This window comes from Sinohyriopsis cumingii, chromosome 12, assembly GCF_028554795.1.
Source record: "Sinohyriopsis cumingii isolate HCF-2022 chromosome 12, ASM2855479v2, whole genome shotgun sequence".
Taxonomy (NCBI): Eukaryota; Metazoa; Mollusca; class Bivalvia; order Unionida; family Unionidae; genus Sinohyriopsis; species Sinohyriopsis cumingii.
The window spans coordinates 45244304-45264740 of NC_142972.1; the positions used below are offsets into that span (position 1 = coordinate 45244304).

The 20437-nt window shown below is 38.8% G+C and overlaps 1 protein-coding gene across 1 annotated transcript in view; it reads left to right on the plus strand.

Moving 5' to 3' along the window:
* Positions 1 to 5859: 5859 nt before the first annotated feature.
* Positions 5860 to 20437, plus strand: part of LOC149786366 (sacsin-like) — a 76278-nt gene continuing 61700 nt past the window's right edge. Inside the window, exons 1-2 of the mRNA XM_089975928.1 lie at positions 5860 to 5945; positions 16590 to 16696. Coding sequence (XP_089832054.1) covers positions 5860 to 5945; positions 16590 to 16696 — 193 coding nt within the window. The remainder of the gene's footprint in view (positions 5946 to 16589; positions 16697 to 20437) is intronic.

Genomic DNA, 20437 nt, shown 5'->3' on the forward strand with positions numbered 1-20437 from the left:
GTAAGATTGGTTGTATGCTTGAGCCAGGTGCGGTATGTCGATGTACTTGTGAGTGTGGTGATGCGTAAAACATTTCCACATGTGTTCTTTCAAGGTGCGTTAAAAGGTTCCACGATGTCTTAGGTTTCGGGATTCTCGGTGGTGAAAAAAAATGAATGTTTTTCACTTCTAGGTCCACTTCTTTCTTTTCCACTTCTGTCGAATGAGGAGTGGACATCATCTTTTTAACCTAAGCTTACATTTCTTCTCGTTTGGGTGTGGGGACAAGGGTCAACAAGGACGCTGCAATCTTACTAGTAACGGGAGCTGCTGACGATGGTTGAAAAACTTGTGGCACCTCTTCTTCATCAGGCATTCGTGAGGTTGCGTCTGTCTTAACCGTTGGGGTACTGATGATAGCGGTGGTGATGGACTTTGCACCAAGGCTATACAATGTTTCAGAGTGGGAAGAGTTGTTTCGTCCAATGGTTTCTGGTGAAAGAGTTGTAGTCGTTGCAAAAGTTGATCGTACTTTTGCAATGTTTCTGTTTCGGGCAAATCGTTGCGATCCATCAACGACTAAGTTCGTTTTGTAACTGGGGCATCTCGGTCAAATTCCGATTGGGAGGCAAATGCGGGGTCCGTCGTTTTTGCCAACGATAGTATTCCATCCATTGTTTGTAAGGCGTTAAAGCCAGTTTTCATCCTTCCATTCGATTTCAATGGTCACGTGTGAGATGTTTGGACTTCCCAGGTCCCTTTTATCTTCTTTGTCCCAATTTATCTTGCTCCTACGAGTCCTCTCTGCATTGTTCCCAATACTCCTTTCAATAAGGGTCCTAACAACAGAGGCACAATTCTTCCACGTTGTACAAACATCTTCTTCTTTTGACGAATGGGGATTTTCTTCTGAACCATTTGGCGAAGAACGTGGCGATGTTTGGCTAAGGATTTGTTCTGGTGTTTAAAAAAAGGTATCGTGCCTTTCAAGACGTTCAAACAACATTCACATACGGTATCGATGATCGCTTTTGAGACGGTTTGAATGAGGTTTTTTCGCATTGGTTGAGAAGCTTTGGATAGGACGGACAACATGTTCCCATGTTTAAGTAAACGAGGAGGCAGTCCTTTCCTTTTCTTTCCTTTGGGTTTAGAAGAGGGATTGCTTCTGGGGGTGGGCTCACATCTTTGGGTGTTCACAAAAACACTGATTCCCATTCTTTTCCTCGGGTCTTTTTTATACTAGGACACGTCGCCACTGATTATCGTTGCGTCATATCAACTTGATGACATGCGTCACGCGTCGTGGAGGGGTTCGCAACGGATTAAATCAGAACAGTTCAAATCCACTAAACTCTGTAACCTGTCCGATCTCTCTTGGACTTTGATTTTGGAAGCAGGTACTTTGTAAGCAGCTGGCCCTGCAGCTAAAGAGGAGGAGGGTGTCACCGCTGGAGGAAAAAATCTTGGAAACGTGGTTTTCCATTGTTTCGTCAAATGAGGAAGAACGGGTGTCAAATTGGGTTTGGATGGCATCACCAGCAACGGAGAAGTGGAAGAACCTGAGGCTATTGGAGAAGCTGCGACCAATGCTGCCGGTCGTGGTTTGCGAATGTAAGGCTGCGTCCTGGCTGAAGTGTCTCTCTTACGATTAGAAGCTGTTTTCTGGGTTTTTTTTTCTGGGGACTTTTCTTTTTCTTTTTATGTGGGCTTTTCTTTTTCTGGGGTTGTGAACTGGTCTTGACACCGTTGCTCTATTCATTCTTTTGGGTTTGTTTGGGTTTTTGGGGATTGGCTTTTTTCTTGGGGAGGTCTTTGGGGGTATTATGATCCCATTTTAAGAGGGAGCGAATGATGACACCTCCTAGAGAACCGCTACCTGCAGGTTTGAAAATGATTTGCTTTTTGGTTTGAGTGTCGATGAGGGGATCGGAAGTTGTGTCAAGGCTACTTTGTTTAAAAAAAGCGTTTGGTTTGATGAGGAATGTGAATGATGATTTGCAGTAATTGACGTGCTGTCACCGTAAAGCATCGTAAGACTTCTTTGAGACTGGCTTCCAAGACACAAGCACATATTTGTGGATTATTTTTTTGTGTGCTACTGATGCCGTCCAAAGCACGAATCAATTTGACGGGAAAATGAGTTTGAAGGAACGTCATGTTGATGTTGTGTGAGACAGATCCAAAGTGTCCGAGGTTTATATAGATTGCTTTTGTTAAGTCCCCGAAAGATTTTTCACGTCCTCCGGGAATCTTGCTGCAGTGAGTGTAGTGACTAAAGACATGCTCTTAGATGCACTTCTTGCACGCTCGATGAGCCAATCAGAAATTAGGAATGTGAATACCGGTCTCTTGCATGCATTCTTAACCGAAAAGGATGAAATTGCCTTTCTTTTGGTCATCGTCTTCCTCTTGATGTTTGTAATAGTATTTTTGAATGTAGCATATGTGTTCCAAGTCCACAATTCGGTGACAAATGTGACATCGTTTGTTTCATGAACATACGTGTGCCTTGACATTATTAGTACGTATGCCTTGTCCACAAGTAGGGCACAATCTCAGCAGTTGACAAGCACTTTTCTGCTGTGATCCTCTTCAGATATTGTTGGTAACAGCCAGTTCTGACATAAGTGCACTGAAACGTAGGGCAATGCATTTGTTCTTGTCCTTCGTCCAGACAGGATTGAGAGGATAAACATCCTGAACATTTGGATCCACAATTCTTGTGTTGCTCTCGATTCTCGATTGTTATAGCCATATTAACATTTCTCACATAATAATTGTGTCCCAAGAATGCGGTGATATTGTTAATGGCATCAAAATGTAAATGTATTTTCCGTCTTTCAAGTCTTTGCCTCGAAACAATAGAGGTCCTTGTAGAGGTAAACTTTCAAGGTGCAGCGTGGAGTCAAGACATCTTGCCATGTTTGCTTTCTCCAGCGGTATGTTGGACTTAAACTCTTTACGCTTCACCGTGCAAGTGTAAGCAGTCGTTCTATATTTTCTAGAAGAGCGCTTTCCGTCTCTCGAATGTGGTAATACTTTTCAGGGTTTACTAACGGTGGTGAACTTTGGCTGGGTGTAGAGTCTCTTGGTCTCGATTCTGGCTGACTCATGTCATCTTCAAAATCACTGGCATGAGTTTCTGCCAAGACTTCAGCTACTGTACGAGGCGATAAATAACCGTTTTGCCTTTTACTTTCTTCTCATTTCTCCACGACATGATGAGATCGTTTCAACTTGATTGCAAAAAGTCAAATGACTACATTTTAAACGCCATGGATAATTTTATATCCATATCAGACCGGTAATTATATATAAAGGGTGTGTGTCTTTCCTTCCAATATTAATTTCACCCTCAAACCGAGCAGAACCATGGAAGAGCCCAAACAGATCGAACTTCTGATCAGAGCTTTGCGAGGTGTCATAAGAAAGTTTTCTTCAGACAAACCGACGGACTACTTCCCCTCTTTCGAAATAAAAGGCAAGATACTTCCAATATCTATAAGAAGAAAGAACGTTGGTCTTCAGAGGGTCCACACCATCACGAAGCAAAACAAGTGTCAGAAGAAACAAAAGTCAAGATACATGTTATCATTGTCAAGAGAAAGAACATTGGTCTTCAGAATGCCCTAGGAAACAACATGAGCAAGAGGAAGAGAGGGGTTTAGAACAGGAAGAAGAAGATATACGTCCCCAAATGAAGAAGCCAAACACGTGCAGAAATAGCAAAAAGAGGAAGAAAAAAAAGACGAGATGAAAGTGAGGACGAAGAGGAGGAAAAACCTGTGAAAGTGAAGAAATTCAAAAATCAGAGAGAGAGAGAGAAAGAGAGTGAACAAAGACACGGAAGAAGTCTATGAACTTTTTAAAGTGTTTTGGTGTGTTTTGTTGTAAAATGGATTTAAAATATGTACCAGAATAACCCAGGCAGAAAACGTAAATGTCTCTCATTTTTAATTTTTTTGAATATGGACCTACACTCACGCACTCAATCACTGACACACGTGCATCATGGGTAAAAGCAAAGTACTCTTGACTTTTAATTAATTTTGGCTATTTAAATACTATCTCTTTTCGAGAGAAGTGGGTCGCCCTGAAAAGGACCGTTGGGTATTTTTTTAAAAAACAACAACTCAGGAACGGAACGTAATCATCGTTGACTACCTTAAGCCTTTGTTACGGCCAAGGCCTACTTCTGGACTGGCTCCTGTCAATGATTTGGTAGAAATCGCTTGGGGTGGTATCGCAGACGTAGTAACAGAGCTGGGTTGTCTGGCTCGGGAAGGTCTTTTTCTCTTGGGTCGTAATAAAGAAGTCTGATACATTTGTTTAAGACTCCTTAACTCTGCTAAAATGTCTAAGCGTACCGTTACCGTTTGACTTTCAATATTCTCCTTCTCAAACTAGATCTTGTTTCTTCTCTGCTGCTTCTTCCTGTCTTTCCTTCTTGAATTTTCTTCTTCTTGCTGTTTCTGTCGAAGGAGAAAAGCTTGTTCAGCTTCTTTTTGCTGTTGTAAACATTTCTCCAATTCTTCAGTTCTTCTTTCTGTCTCTGTTTAAAATCCTCGACGTGTGGTAAAGAAGGAGAAGGTGGTGAAGGTACTGGTACCGGAAGAAATTTTTTTTGATTTAATCTCAATTAAAATCGACCTCTTCTGGAAGTAAACCTGTGTTGACTTTGGTAGCCGCTGCTATACCACCGGTTCTCGTCTCCAGGGCCGGTGAACTCCAATTCATTGTCTTCTTAGTTTCCGTCATGTTTGAAAAATGTGTCGCATGGATTGACTGAGCGAATCGATATAGGGAATATGACGTCACAGTCCGCTCTCTTCGGATTGGAAGACTTACTCCGTGTTGTGACTGAATTTTAACTCGTGTTTGGATTGGTAAAAACTCAATCCGTTTCGATCCGCACTTTCACTATAAATGACCACTGTTCACTGCATTCCCTTCAGCTGTTTTCGTCACAAGTTATGGACAAACGTAGAATCATCTAGTCTCGTATCGTCAGTGCGGTTGCGTACAGACTTACCCATATATATCAGATCATCATGTACAATTATCCGGATCACCAATACGAGCGTTTGGAAAAGAACAATTTATGTGGAGAGACAAGGCTGTTTCAAGAGAGTTCTCATATACGGTCCAGAAGTCAGAAGAAATTTGAGGAAGAGAAGAAAACCTATGCTTGCCCTCTCTGTTAAAGGAATGATGTTAACATAAACCCAAAGGCCCTTTTCAAGGCCACTCATATGCCTCGAAAAGATTTGCTTTCTTGCCTAATTTCTTTTTTAGTGGGTTGTATAGTTTTTTATACGTTGTATGTTGTATGTGTTATCTCTGTCTCTGTCCCGCCAGTCCCGTTACTGCCAAACGTTTTCTGGTTTCTTTTTCTCCGCTGTTTGGTCGATTGTGGTCAGCTCCTTGCAACATTGCTACCCATATTCAGTATTGTGACGTCACCTTACCTGTTCCATTCCTATTGTCTGTATATAACCCCAAACTTTTGTCCCTATACAGGCCAAGTACCTTTTTGACTGGGTTTTCCATTGTCCGTATAAATCTTGTCCGTATACAGGCCCAGTGGGTATCTGTAATGTATTTCCCATTGTCCGTATATCGCCACCCTTCACTACTACTATGTTCTGGTAGAGGTCGTCTGTTTCCACAGATAATATGTCTGTATCTGGCCCTTTCCCGCTGCATGCCTTTACCTGCTTGCTGAAAAATTCGTTCATCAGGTGTTTGGAGAGGTCGTACTTAAAAATGGACTTGGTGGAATCTACGCAACAAGGTTTCTGTCAAAGATTTTCCAGGTCAGGAACGCCAGATCGGCCATTTTTACGCTAATTTTGTCTTCCTCGGCCATAGGCCAAGATGGCATACCCAGACCTGATTTTGGATGTTATCCGTGGTCCTGCCGAAGATCGAATTGTTCAAAAGTTTGTACAAGTATTGCGAAGGTTGGAGGTCATTTGTTTCTGCTGGCTGCTGTTAAGGAACGCTGGGTTCTCCACAAACTTCAGATCTGCCCGGGAAAACGTCATGTACTTCTAAATACTGTGGTGAGAGGTGCAGATACCACCCGATAAGGTCGATCCATGTATCCATACTTAGGTAGCTGTTTTAGTCGCTCTTGTTGTGGATCACGACCAGTACGTTGGTTTTCTCTGGGAAGATGCGCAGTTGGAGGTTGCACGTGTTATGGGCTGTGTCACGGTGATTGCCTGTGATGTGGAAGTGGTTCAGCACGCAGTCCTTCCCTAAGGATTTGCAAAGTATGTGGCAGCTCTTCGCTCTCTGGGAAGAACTGGTAAGTTCACGAACACCGCGCGCACCTCCTCCTTCTGTTCGAGACTCCAGATGAAGGTGGCGACATGCTCTGTGCCGCGATACAGCACCGGCTATTTTTGGAAAACATGTGGCAGGGCACGACTGGCAAGCAAATGCAGCACCGAACAAGGTCGCCGGTTTTCTTAGTGTTGCACTTGTTTCGGTCGCGAATGCAGCACGGACCCAGGTCACCGACTTTTTTGTGTGTTGCCTTTCTTTCGGTAGCGGCCTTCAATGAGGATGTTAAACGCCTCAGAATATGTGTAGATACTGTAAGGTTAGAGTATCTGACGGTAGTGATGTTTAAACCATGTTGTGGCTTTAGTCAATTTTACGCTCCTTTTCGGACAGTGCAAGTAGGTCCGGCATGTGGCCTTACTTTCTAGCTAATGCACAGCGCGTTGAGACCGTTCCCTTATTTGAGGAACTCGAACTTACCACTGTCACTCACCTTTATTGGGAGGTCCGTTTCATGTAATGTAATTTTGACCAGATGCTGGCTGTATTACCCTGGCCAGAAAAGGTGGTCAATTGCAGAGAGGACAGAGTGGTTCACTCAAATGGTCATTTTAAAGGATTTTCAAGTCCAAGTCATAATAACTGGTTATGCAGAACTAATAACTTATGGTCATCCAATGTATATAAGATAAACACGCGAGAGAACAATGCCGAAAACTTGGAATACCGTGATACCATAGCACCCACGATATCGCTGCAAGAAAGTATACCAATTTGGGAAGTATCACGACGAATAGATTCTGGTCTCTTTCAGGCAATCCTAGTTATTGGACTCGCGTGAGAAAGAGACGATGATATTCTGAACGTTCTCTATAGTTTCTATCACATGCTAGCAAAAACACTGTATTTAAATAATGACCATTTTGAACTGCACTAGCCTGTGGGTTGAAACTGTACTGTTTGTATCGACCTCACAGGGTACCCAGATGCACCCTTCTGTCATTTTCCTCAGGTCCCTCGTTCTCGACTTGACGGAAAAGTCGAAAATGTTCCGATTGCCCGGTACCCAGATAGCATGTTCAGTACTGACCAGAAACTTGCGAATGACATTAGAAAGTCATTTAGCATTTCACGCTAGACCGCATCAAAACAGTCATACATTGGCAGACGAAATTTAAGCTACCTTAAATATAAGAAGTATTCAAAGCCCATAATGTGCGTATCGATCATCACCAACGTCTGCTGCCAAATATTTCTATAAAAAAAAAACTAAAAAATACCCCAAACAAATATATAATGGCAAGGAAACCCCCACCCCAACATTGTTTCTATAATTACGAATACCGATCCATCCTTATTAAAACGAAGGAACTGTCGGTATGCTTGTTAGCTTTTCAATTAGCAGTGTAAATTTTCCCTCCAAAGGCTGAAAGAGCGAAGGTGGAAGAGTAATAAAACTGGTGATGTTCATAAATAGCATACAATGCATATATTTTATTGCTATCGTTTCATGTACGGAATTCAGGCCGAAAATTCAGATATGATCCTTAAAACAAGTGAATTTCAGTAGCCCAGTCTAAAACCAATCATAACTTAGCGGGACGGTCCATTACAAATAATAATTGTTCATTTTTTCCTATGTATGTTCATATGGACGTACGAAAAGAGCGCTTCTGCTATGGAAGCTTGCATATTTCTGACTAGAACTATTTTTTTAGGCTGTCCTTTTGGTATACAATAACTAGCGAAACAAGAATGTTTTAATGTTAATTTTTAATAGTATTTCTTAGTAGTATATTCTATCTTGCAAAAAAAATGCACACAAATCCAAACAACTCCTATCTATTTAAAGTAATTTATTGGAAACATGTTTATAGAGTTTAAAGCTACTTTAAGCTATATACACCTGCTTCCACTACTACTACTGCTACTAATGATTTTATTTAGAGAAGGTACCACATGTAGTTATAGGAACTAATGTACATTAAGGCTTTTTGTTCTGTGCAGTATATACAGCACAGTGTGATACATTTGGTTAAACAGCTAAGGAACTGAGTCATGACAATTAAAGTCTGATGCCCAAAAGATATGCATAAACATTATCAAACACTTAAACATAAAAGATTAAATTGAATAATTAATCTATGCAAAAATGTACATGTGTAAGGAAAGAAAAGCAGGAAGTATTTATATTACTTCAAACTATATTTTTCATTCTTCACTCACTTAAGTTATATTTTGTGATTAAGTTATTTTCAAGTGCTGTTCATCCTAGTATTGTCATACTATAAGACTGTATGCATCTCACTTAGTAACCCCACATTTACAAAATATATACTATTATTATTAGTTAGTTTCATGAATGTTTTTTATGGGATGCATAACAAGACACAGTGACATTTCATACATCACAGACTTTGTTTAAAGTTTGTTTTAAATGTGTTTCTGTCAGTTCTATTTATACTCACGAAAGTGTGTCTGCATGACCATATTAAATGTGTTTTACATGCAGTATGACACTGCTATACCTTGAATCATGAAACTTGGTGATGTGATGTCATCTTGATGAGTATTTACACAATAAAAGAAAGTCACTGTGATCCATATTTCAGATTTCACTGACTTTAGTTAAATTTGATGTTTTTTTACTGTCTTTGCTTTAGTAATGAAACTAGTTATTGTATACGTCTCTTTTAGTACAATGTTCATTACACTGGTCAACAGTGAAATCATTACTGACTTGAAAAGGCCATAATCTGTAGTATTTTGGTGTGCCGAACACGAATATAACCGTGAAAAATTTGTATTGGCTCTCGTTTTGAAGATATTCATATACCTCATTTTCTATGTTTCACTGTGTAAATTTCTCCAGTAGGACTGCAGCAACATCCGGAATAATGATGTAACATTGCATAATACCATCATGCTCACATCATCCACAGTTGATTGCATCATTTTCTGATGCAATGCAATACTAATGCCATGCGGCTGCTGAAGTAAGTTGACGTCAGCAGTGTACTATACATGTGTAGGTCTATTATACTAATGCCAGGCGGCTGCTGAAGCTGACGTAAGCAGTGTACTATATAAAGCCCAATCAGATAGGTTCAGCATTTAAAATATTTTAGACGTTGTGCGAGACAGTTCAAGCTACTGTTACATAAAACTTATTATTTTATCCATTTACGTACAATAAAGAACAGTAATGCCTCGAAAGTGTGTTAATACCGCGGACAATTTTTGCTATATTTGTGGGGAAGTGACATTTGCCAACCAGAAGAAAAGTATCAATTCTCAAGTGAAGAAGGCATATCATCTTTACTTCGGATGCAAGGTTGGTGACCAAGACAAGCCTTGGGCTCCGCATATATGCTGTGCTACATGTACAACACAGCTTTCACAGTGGTTGAATTGCAAAAGGTCATCAATGCCGTTTGCAGTCCCAATGGTGTGGAGAGAGCCAAGCAACCACCTAAATGACTGTTACTTCTGCTTGGTTCCTCCTCTTTCCGGCGGAATAACGAAGCGAAAGAAGTCGAGAATAGTCTACCCATACATTCCGTCTGCATTGAGACCAGTTCCACATGGTGAGGGACTTCCTATTCCAGAACCTCCAGCAGAATATTCTCTTGATTCATCTGACGAAGACAAAGGTGAGTCGACCTGTTCTTCTCCTGGTCCATCAGCATGCAGTGATCCAGATTTTCACTGTGGTGCATCATCAACCCCACACAGAATAACACAGGAAGAACTAAATGACCTGATTCGTGATTTGGACTTATCAAAGAACAAGGCAGAATTGCTAGGATCAAGACTCCAACAATGGAATCTTCTAGAAGAAGATGTCACAATTACTGCATATCGAAAGCGCCACCAGCAATTGGAGCCTTTCTTCAGAAAGGAAAGTAATCTGATATTCTGTTCCGATATTGAGGGCCTCATGAATGCTTTAAAAATCACTCATGACCCACAAGAATGGAGACTATTTGTGGACTCTTCGAAACTGAGTCTCAAGGCTGTGCTTTTGCACAATGGAAACATTCTTCCATCTATTCCAGTAGCGTATGCTGTCCACATGAAAGAGACATACGATAACTTAAGGCAGCTACTGAATTCCATTGAGTATAACAAGTACAGCTGGCACCTCTGTGGTGATTTGAAGGTAGTTGCCCTTTTAATGGGACTGCAGCAAGGATATACAAAATACATGTGTTTCTTATGCGAGTGGGATAGCCGAGCAAGGGAAATGCACTACATGAGGAAGGAATGGACTCACAGGCAGAATGTAGCCATTGGAGAGAAGAATATCCAACACCCAGCTCTGGTTGAGGCTCAGAAAATCTTGCTACCACCGCTTCACATCAAACTAGGTTTGATGAAGAACTTCGTGAAAGCCATTGACCGGACTTTGCCAGCATTCCGATACTTGCATGAAAAATTCCCTCGACTCAGCGAAGCAAAGATTAAAGAGGGAGTTTTTGTGGGTCCTCAGAGCTTTTCAAAGATGACCGGTTCAACAACTTGCTGGAAGGTGACGCGAAACAAGCATGGAATGCTTTTCGCCTAGTTTCTACAAACTTCCTCGGAAATGTTAGGGCAGAAAACTATAAGGAACTAGTAGAAGACATGTTGATGAAGTATAAGAAACTTGGCTGCAATATGTCTCTAAAGATTCACTTCCTTCATTCCCATTTGGATTTCTTTCCTAGCAACTGTGGTATTGTTAGTGATGAACACGGCAAACGTTTTCATCAAGATATCGCAACAATGGAACAAAGATACCAGGGAAAATGGTCCACTACAATGCTGGCTGACTACTGCTGGACACTCCTCAGAGATGCTCCCGAACAGCTGTACAAGAGACAGGCGAAGAAATCTAAGATGTAGTCAATGACTTGATTTTTTATAGGTAGGCTATTACAGTTGACCTTTTACTATTGGAATGCATTTCGTTATGTAAACATTAATTTCTTGCAGATTACAAAAAAACTAGAGCCAATTTTGCAATTTGACTGTCATATTCGTGTTCAGCACATAAAAATTGATAAGAATTGACTAATTTTATTTCAGTAACATGACTTTTGTAAAAATTTGTTGTCCAGTGTTATCAACAAGATCATGGTGACCTATATTTTATATTTTACTAGCATACGTTAATTGTTTGCATTCAGTTCATGATTAAATAGGTTTCGGCCATGCTATATATAGTGCATGCTAATCATGCAATTTGGGGATTGGTCTTGATCAGGACTGTTGTTGTTGTTGTTGTGGGCAGGGCCGTCTTAACAACATTGTAGTCTCTGAGCAAAGCAATGCACTGGGGCCCTCTACCGGCCAATATTCAACAGAAGCGTGAGGCCCTGGGTAACTGCCCAGTGTGCCCATGCATTAAGATGGCACTGGTTGTGGGGTTTAATGCCATTTTTCAGCACACGATAGGCTATACATGGCAGCCAATATTAATGGTGGAGGAAGAACTGAGGAAAACCCCGGAAAGAACCACCAACCTACGAGAAGCTACTGGCAAGCTTTCTCACATATCCACATTGGCTGAATCCGAGACTCGAACCGGCGCAGACAGAGGTGAGATGGCAGTGATCCATAACGGAGAGCACTTTAGACCACTCGGCCAATCGGGGCCCCCTTGTCTTGAGGAGAACTACTCCCTAATATCAGTAGTATGCCATTATCATCCATACTTTTCATTGACTTGAGTTACAGTTTGTGTTTGATATTCATTTCTTGGGTACTGTTCATGATGGAATCATGAAATTGATATGCATCTTTGTTAATACCACACCAGTTGCAAGAAAAGAGGCTCACCATGACCTATATTGCATCTTTTACTGGCTTTTAGTAAGTAATATCATAAGTTCATGACCAAATGCATTTTTGGCATATTATTTGTATACTATTCTACCTAGAATCATGACACTTGATGAGTGGATGCACCTTGATAAATGGTATATCCTTTTTGCCAGAAGAGGTCTCTGACCTATATTAAATATTTTGGTATCAACGTTATAAAAATAAATTATGAGTTGATTTCTCTAGGGTGCTGTGTATCTTTCAGTCATGAAACTTGATAATTGGATGCACCTATGTTACTACTTTACCCATAGAACCAAAAAGGTCTCCTTTACTTGCATTTTATGATCTGCTAACATGAGTTGTGTGATTTTGTGTTTTTGATTACACTGATTCATCGATACTTCTCTTTATATAAATCCTAGCTTACTCAGCAAGCTTTTTCTGACCACTGAATTAGGAAGTAGGAATAAATATGTTTATTCAAGGAAACAATTTGCCATATTAATAAATATACATTATTTAATGTGATATAATTACCCTCAGCTGTTTGTTGTTGTTGTTGTTGTAGGGTTTAACGCCATTTTTCAGCACATGATAGGCTATACATGGCGGCCAGTATTAATGGAGGAGGAAGAACCAGGGAAAACCCCGTTAAGAACCACCGACCCACGAGAAACTACTGGCAAGCTTTCTCACATACCAACATTGGCTGAATCCGAGACTCGAACCTACGCAGACAGAGGTGAGATGGCAGTGATCCGTAACGGAGAGCGCTTTAGACCACTCGGCCACTCGGGGCCCCTCAGCTGTTTATATTTTAAATGTGAATGTGTATATGAATTAGATGAGTGGACTGCTTACTGCATGCCTTTTATGTCTAGACTCACTTGTAGTAGTTATATAGGTAATTATTGATGCATAAACTATCTACTGCTGGCTGCCACTTAAGAATTACTCAAAGCCTTTGACTTTTTTACCCAGTAAAATTTGCCATAGAGAGGTTGTTGTTCCTGGGGGACTTTTGTGTGTGTGTGTGTGTGTGTGTGTGGGGGTGATTACCATTTTGCAGTACATGATAGGATATACATGGCAGTCAATATGACTGGTGGACTATGACAAACCCCAGGGAAAGCCCAGATAAGAACCACTGACCTACAGGTAGCTACTGGCAAGCTTTCATTGCCACTTTGGCTGAGCCCATACTCTAACCGATACAGTAGTGGTTTGTATAGGTGAACACTTTAGACCACATGGCCACCTGGGGCCCCTTCTAGAGGTGGATATGAAAATATATCTTCGCAAATTGATATTAAGAACAATAGTTCAAAAAGTATAAAAACATGAATATTTCTTATCAACTTTTAATTTGATTGAATGATAGAAATAAAAATGTAATTTTGTATTTTATGTCTTTAATGCCAGTTTTAACTGTGGGTAGGTGGTATGCCTGTATGATGATGTTATGATGGCTACTGGAGCCAAGTAAAAATAGAGGTGACTCAGTTATGTAGACTCATTTATTTCACTAAGTTTTTATGCTTGTCTTGTGAGCAAGACCTATGTATATGTAGATATATATTAGGTGATCTGCATCTGATTGGCTGGATTTTTTCCAATCTAAAGACTGTACTTTCGATAGAATTTTTATCAAACATGGCAAATAGACCTTGGTCATCAATATCCTAATTGAGTGTGAGTGAAATTCATGCATATTAGTGACATGACCTTGCATCTGATTAGCTTGCAGGCGGTCAACAATCTAGTGACTATATTTCTTGTCAGAAAATTTGATCATATTTGTTAAATAGTTTTGTATTATCAGTATTTTGAATGATTTTGAGTAGGAGCAAGATATATCCATACTAATGAGGTAATCTTTTATCTGATTGGATAAACATTTTTCCACTCTGGGGACCAAAATGCCAATCAGGTTTTGCTTCACCATAGGTAATAACCATATGTTAGTATTTTTTAGACAAGTTCAAGAATGAAAGTGCAATTTGTGCATATTAATAAGTTGCATGTGATTGGCTGGGTTTTTTCCCTCATTTAATCTAGATGCTATCAGACTCAGGAAAAGCGTTTACATCATGCAAATTATGGATGGGTTTCATTATGAACAGGAGACTTTGGATACTGATTATGCCTTTGTCTTTAGGAAGAATTTTGTATCTGGATATATTATAGTAGGTAAAATCAATGTCATATGATGTGTGTGAGACAGTTTACATACTAGGTGCTTTTTTGTCATACTTCATAAACTTGCATAGTGAAATGGTCAACTCTAATGTAAGCCAGTTGAGCAATGTCAGATCCTCTTGGATCTCTTGTTGTTTCTTTGTTTCTTTCTTTAAATTTTACACAGAGTTTTAGTATGCTCTTTCAGGTGAATGTTTTCAGACCCATATTAGCATCTTATAATTATTAGCATAGCATTTATATTATTGGTGTTTTGAGGTGCTTGTGTCATGTATGTGAGTACTAATATTTAAGTTTTCTTTGTTTATTCTACATGAATTTGAGATTGTTGAGTGGGGCAGGCAGGACAGGATTCCCTGCTTTATTGCACTAGAGATAACACTAGTTGGTATTTCAGTTTCATTACCTGCTTTTGTCTTGCAGATATGTAATCTAATCAAGGTATTCTGTAGCCATGGGGTTGAGTTCTAGGGTAATCACACTAGGAAGTGTTATATTTCAGGTCATGATAAACCAGGGTTATTTTTTAGTCCTGTAGTTATGATGGCGAGGTTTGTTTAAAACAATGTTGTGAAAATTTGTGCAATAGACATTAAATAAATGAAACTTTTATGTGCAGGAAGAAGAGGATGGTTTAAAGCCTTATATGCAAGAATAGGAGGGTAGTTTGAGGCCCAGGAAACTTGTTTATTTACTACTGCTTTCAATTTGCATTGCCAAGTTAAAATGTAAAATGTAATGACTAAATGGTTTGTATTCTTTACCAGCATGGATTCCATTGCTCAATATTGCATACAGTCAGTGACAGGGTTGGATCCAGGATATTTCTAGGGTGTGGGATGGGGTGTTATAATTAAAGCTGTGAACCTTCTGGGTTTTCTTATTTAAGTAATTGCTCAACAAATCTGACAAGAAAAAAGAAACAGAAGGTGTATTAATGGGACAGTGTTTAATTGTTGGGCCTTCAGTCTCCTCTGTCTATCAGGCCTCATGAGGTAGATGACCATGTGGATGTATTTCTTTGTTGTAGAAACAAGATCGAGATTAACACTCTCTCTGCACGTTTTTTTTTCCAGCATCTTTTCATTGCAAAATTAAGCATAATTTAAAAAAAAAAATGAATATTACACACTTTTGATGGCTTGACATGAACAGACGGTGAATGAAGACTGGAAAAGCTAATATTTCAATATCGAATAATCAGATGGTACATTACATTATACATTGACATACAGATTTGTTTTTAGGGGAATATAATCAATTTTGACCTGGATTTGCTGTTATGACATATTTTACTAATTTAATTTTACTCCACAGGCCTTGGGGAAGCCATCCAATAAACTTTGATGATCAGATGTGTCTGGATATGTAACAAAGAGTAATTGTTTGGTTTAACATTTTAGTTATTTGTCTCTCCAGTGAATTTAAATTTAATTCAATTTAATTGAAATGTTCTTAGTATTAATTAGTCTATAAAGTGCAAGCAGCTAATATCATATGATAGAATAACCATCCTAATATCAGAACTCTGAGGGAAATGAGAACAGAATGTCCAATACAATGAGTTTCCACGAACCTGTTATAGCTGGCATTGCTGATTATACCAATGTGTACCAAATGCTGTGGGTTCATTTGTCAGCATGTGTGTTAATTTTATTTACGCCTACCAAAATATTTAATCTGATGATATCCATCTGTATGTACATCTATATGTCCATACCTCTCTCTCTGTACATCTGTTACCTGTTCATTTCTGCAAAGTAAATTTAGTTTTAAACCATCTACTTTTTCCAAACGTTTTGAATGCTTGCATTTGGGATATGTATGAAGCTTACTGATGTTTCAGTTTTTTCAAAGGTCAAGGTGACTGACTAAAAGAAGATGGTTTCTTCACAACAGTGTTTTTTCCACAGCAGAAGACAAGGACCAAACTGTGTGGTGGAACAAGAAAGAAGCAGTTGAAGTGAGAAAGAAGTCTATTGATTTTGGGGTTAAAAGGTCAAGGTCACTGATTCTAAAATGAAAAACAGAGTTTATATTGAGTATGGATTAAATTCATGGTTGGTAGCAACCCCAAATTAAACAAAAAAAATGGGGGTTTCCATGAATTAAAGCGAATAACAAGTACATTTCATTCAAAGTTCAAGATCTATTTTTTTTCTCATGTGGTTCATATTGTTCTAACAGTAGCAGTTGCATAGACAATGCATGTTACTTTGTTTTCCTAAGGTTCATAATTAGTCTCTGAAGTCTTACCTGATAATAAGCAAACATCAGTTGATTGATGATTCAGTGCCATTTTGCAGGGTAATGGAGGACTGTGAAAGAGCTAGTCCATATGGGAAGAGAAAAAGACAAGATGAAGACCCTGTAGAAAAAATGAATGAAGATGAAGTGGAAGACAGTACTGATGGTAAATTCCAAACTGTTACATTATTTATTGCACTCCTTTGTAGAGAAATTGTTTGCAACTTGTTATAAGTGCTTTTCAAGCAGATGCTGACTTTGATTGGGCTTGAAGATGGAGAAAACAAGTCAAAATAATTGGAGGTGTAAAATGAATGATTGATTGTAAATTGATTGTTCTACATGTTCTAAGTAGCACTTTTATATGCCTGCATGTTTGCTTTGTCATCCTGTATGAAACCTAATAGGCTGAATTCAATAAACATTTTATTTTCTGTTTAGGCTTTATTACTATTTTTCTATAAAATACAAGTAACATTCTTCACTGGTCAGTAGATCTCAAGAAAACAATCAAGACAAAATTTAGTAGGAAGCAATACCAGTTGTTTACCTCAGTTAGTGTAGTGATATCTTGAAAATAGGACAAAAGTGGCATCTTGCTAATGTCGCGGAGTAATATTGGTTTAAGATGACTACATATATACACAACAAGCTGTTAATTGACTATCTTATTGTTATAATCTGGAGAGTATTTAAAGATCAAATGTAGAATATTTTATACGTAATAAAAAGATCCAAGCTGGTCCATGGTGGCTTTATAATTCTGAATAAAATTTGCTGACCTTTGGTGGCAGAGAGATAAAAAGGAAAGACTGACTAGATGATTTGGGCAGAAAAACACAATTTATTATTTTGAGTTTTTGAGTTTGTGTTATTGTGTTTTTAAAATGTTTCTAGAGAAATATTTAAGACAGTATTTTTTCTATTCATGTCAAAATGCCAAAACTCACCCAATCTTCCAATGCTAACAACACACCATCTAAAATGATGAGAATCAGGAATTCATAGTCTAACTCAGGAACTTCCTCTTTGGGATGAACTTGGCCTTAAAGGAGTATTAGAGAACAGTCAGCAGCTTTAAAAATACACCCAGTGGAAAACTGAAGTTTGAATTTCATTGCAGGCTTAGCATGGTTGTTTTGTCATTTCCACTTCTAATGCTAATACATATAGTGAATTCTCTATTCTTCTCAAAATACATAGTGATTCAAGGGAAATCTGGAACAGAAAACTTCTGAAAGCCTGTTATGTGTGAAACTTAATAAGTATGATGAATGTCATGATTGGTCACCAGTGAGTGATCTTGTGAGGGAAGCTTAAACACCTGTGGATTTTTTTTATAAATCTTTGCAGTGAACTGTAAGATATACAACTCTTCTTTTTTCATTTAATTGACAAGGCATTGACTGGTATTTTTTCATTATTATTGTAACATTTTCCATTAGAATCAGATTTATGGTAATAAATAACTGTTTTATTATAAAATGAAGAGAATACATATTATGTTAAAAAAAATCCACTTGTTTTCTTTTCAGTCCCCTTAAAAGACTTAAAAATTTATGTCAATACAAGATCTATCGGTTTAGAAGTACAACTACTTGTAAAAATTTCTAAATCTACTGGTTCTGTCCCATGTACCGGTATGTCTTATGCGGGTCAGTATACTATTAGCATGGCATTTTAATGATGGTTTTGATTGAAGCAAAGCTACACATAATATAGCATTTTCAATATTAGAATACATTATCTGTTGCTCACATTTCCAGGATGGAGTTTACCCTTTTCCATATAGAAAATTACCATTAGATGGAAATTAGTTCAAGAAGTCCAGAACTATAAATAAGACAGATCCAGTCTGTCCCTGCATGTCATAGGCCAATGCACAGTTGCTGTCATCTATCATATGGTTGACATGTTTTTTTTGGTTGATTTCAACCATGCTGTAGTGTACAGTTTTTCTTTTCTCATATCAAGACATATTCTGGCAATTAAAGATGATGTTCCATATTCTTTGAATGTTTACATCCTCCGTCCATTGTATTTTAAGCATAGAGTGAGTAGCTCTTGTACACTTTTGAGGTATTTTTTAAAAACTGTTGTCAGCAGTTCTCTTTCTGTTACCCATCAAGTTGGGTTATATGGAAGGCCATAACCATGCAGTTTATATACTTGATTAATTAATTTTGGAGGTTTCCAGATTGTAGGTTTTAGGAAAATGTCTTCCCCATTACATCTACAATTTGTTGTGAGCTCTGCTTACAGACCTATATTTTAAAACATACCTGATTTGATGATCCTTTAACTAATATTACTTAATAAATCTGAGACTCTCTTGTGATGTCTCTCACCATGATTATCTTTATTAGTGTGTTTGAGTGGTCTCACAGCAGACATTACAATATAATAATGAGTTTAAGTGTTGCACACCACTCCTTTGATTAACCATTATTGTAACAGTGTGTTTTGCTGGACTCACACCACTCTTCTTATCAATGTCATATTGACAGGTAGTTTATTGGTGGTGTTAAAGTGTTTTTTGATGGAGGTCTCACACTATTCATCAATATTATCAACAGTTTTCAGCATAACTTCTTGTTTTCAGAATTTAAAAAAAACTATAAATGTCATAGTGTGGGTGAATACAGGATAAAGGAAATCCCTTTGGGGTACACACTCCACCTGCTATTTTTGCACTAGCTTTTAATGTATGGACAGCAGTCACTTTGTTGCTCATGGTCAGATGAGGTATGGGATTTTACTCCTTTTGTCTCAGGAACACATTGGACATATCCAGTTCCCTTAGAAATCAGAAGAAGATAACTCCTTGATCTCAGATGAATATAAAATGCTTGTCTGGGCACTTAGATCTCCGGAAGATTAACTCTTTATTTAAGAAAAGCACTCCCAGATCCCAGGAGGATATGTAATCATTCTCTTTGGAGAAATATAAATCCCTTTGACTCCTGATGGTTAATGTGACTCAGTCAGTGCTGGTGAAAGTTCAGTCCAGGGTTTCTTCCTAGGGCAGTGAGTGAGTTGCACTCCCTCCCTTGAGGGAAGAACAACACCCTTTCCAAGCCCATAGCTCTGAGAAGGCAACAAGGGGTGAGAGCAATCTCACCTTAAGTTCTGAGGATGACTTCTCCATCAGATTAGAGTTTCTTGACCAATCATTGACAGTTGACCATACACCCAGCACTGGTCATCAGGCATCAGTCACTGGTCATTCAAGATCAGTCATTGTTGGGATGGTGATTGGGATGAGACCCCCTTTCTTCATTATACCATCTAGTTTTAATTAGGAAACAAAGTCTGCATACTTACACCATACTAGGGAGGGTGGATCAGATCTGCATCCACAATCCCATCAAATGTGGGGGCATCCATTTTAGGGAAGTGAATTATCCTTCTCATTTATGCTTAACATGGATGTTCAGATCACGGCCTCATAGCAGTGCTGATGTTATGGCTTATAGACCCACATTACCAGCTTGTGTGGAGTTAAAGAGGAAGGGACAGTCCCATCACTCTGCATGAAAAATTACAGGACACAGATACTCCTACTTCTTCTCAACAGAGTAAATGGGATCAGAAAGTCTTGCCAACTGGGGGTGAGAGCAGGGGGAGGATATCCTATTAGCTCTAGTGTATGCTAGTGAGTTTGCCAAAGAACAGATTGAGATTGAGACTTCAGGTCTCTGCAGCTTGCCATATTGTATACTCCTGCTTGGCCCCTTAAGCCTATGCCTTTGTATGTGGAAGCACTGAAACATAAGGCGATATTGCTTGTCACCATTATAAGTCATGCAAACTGATTTTTAACTGGCAACCTCCTTCAGAACAGCTACTTGCTGGAGGTGGTTGCCAAAACATGATGGCATACCATGTTCATGTCAATGTTTTTCTC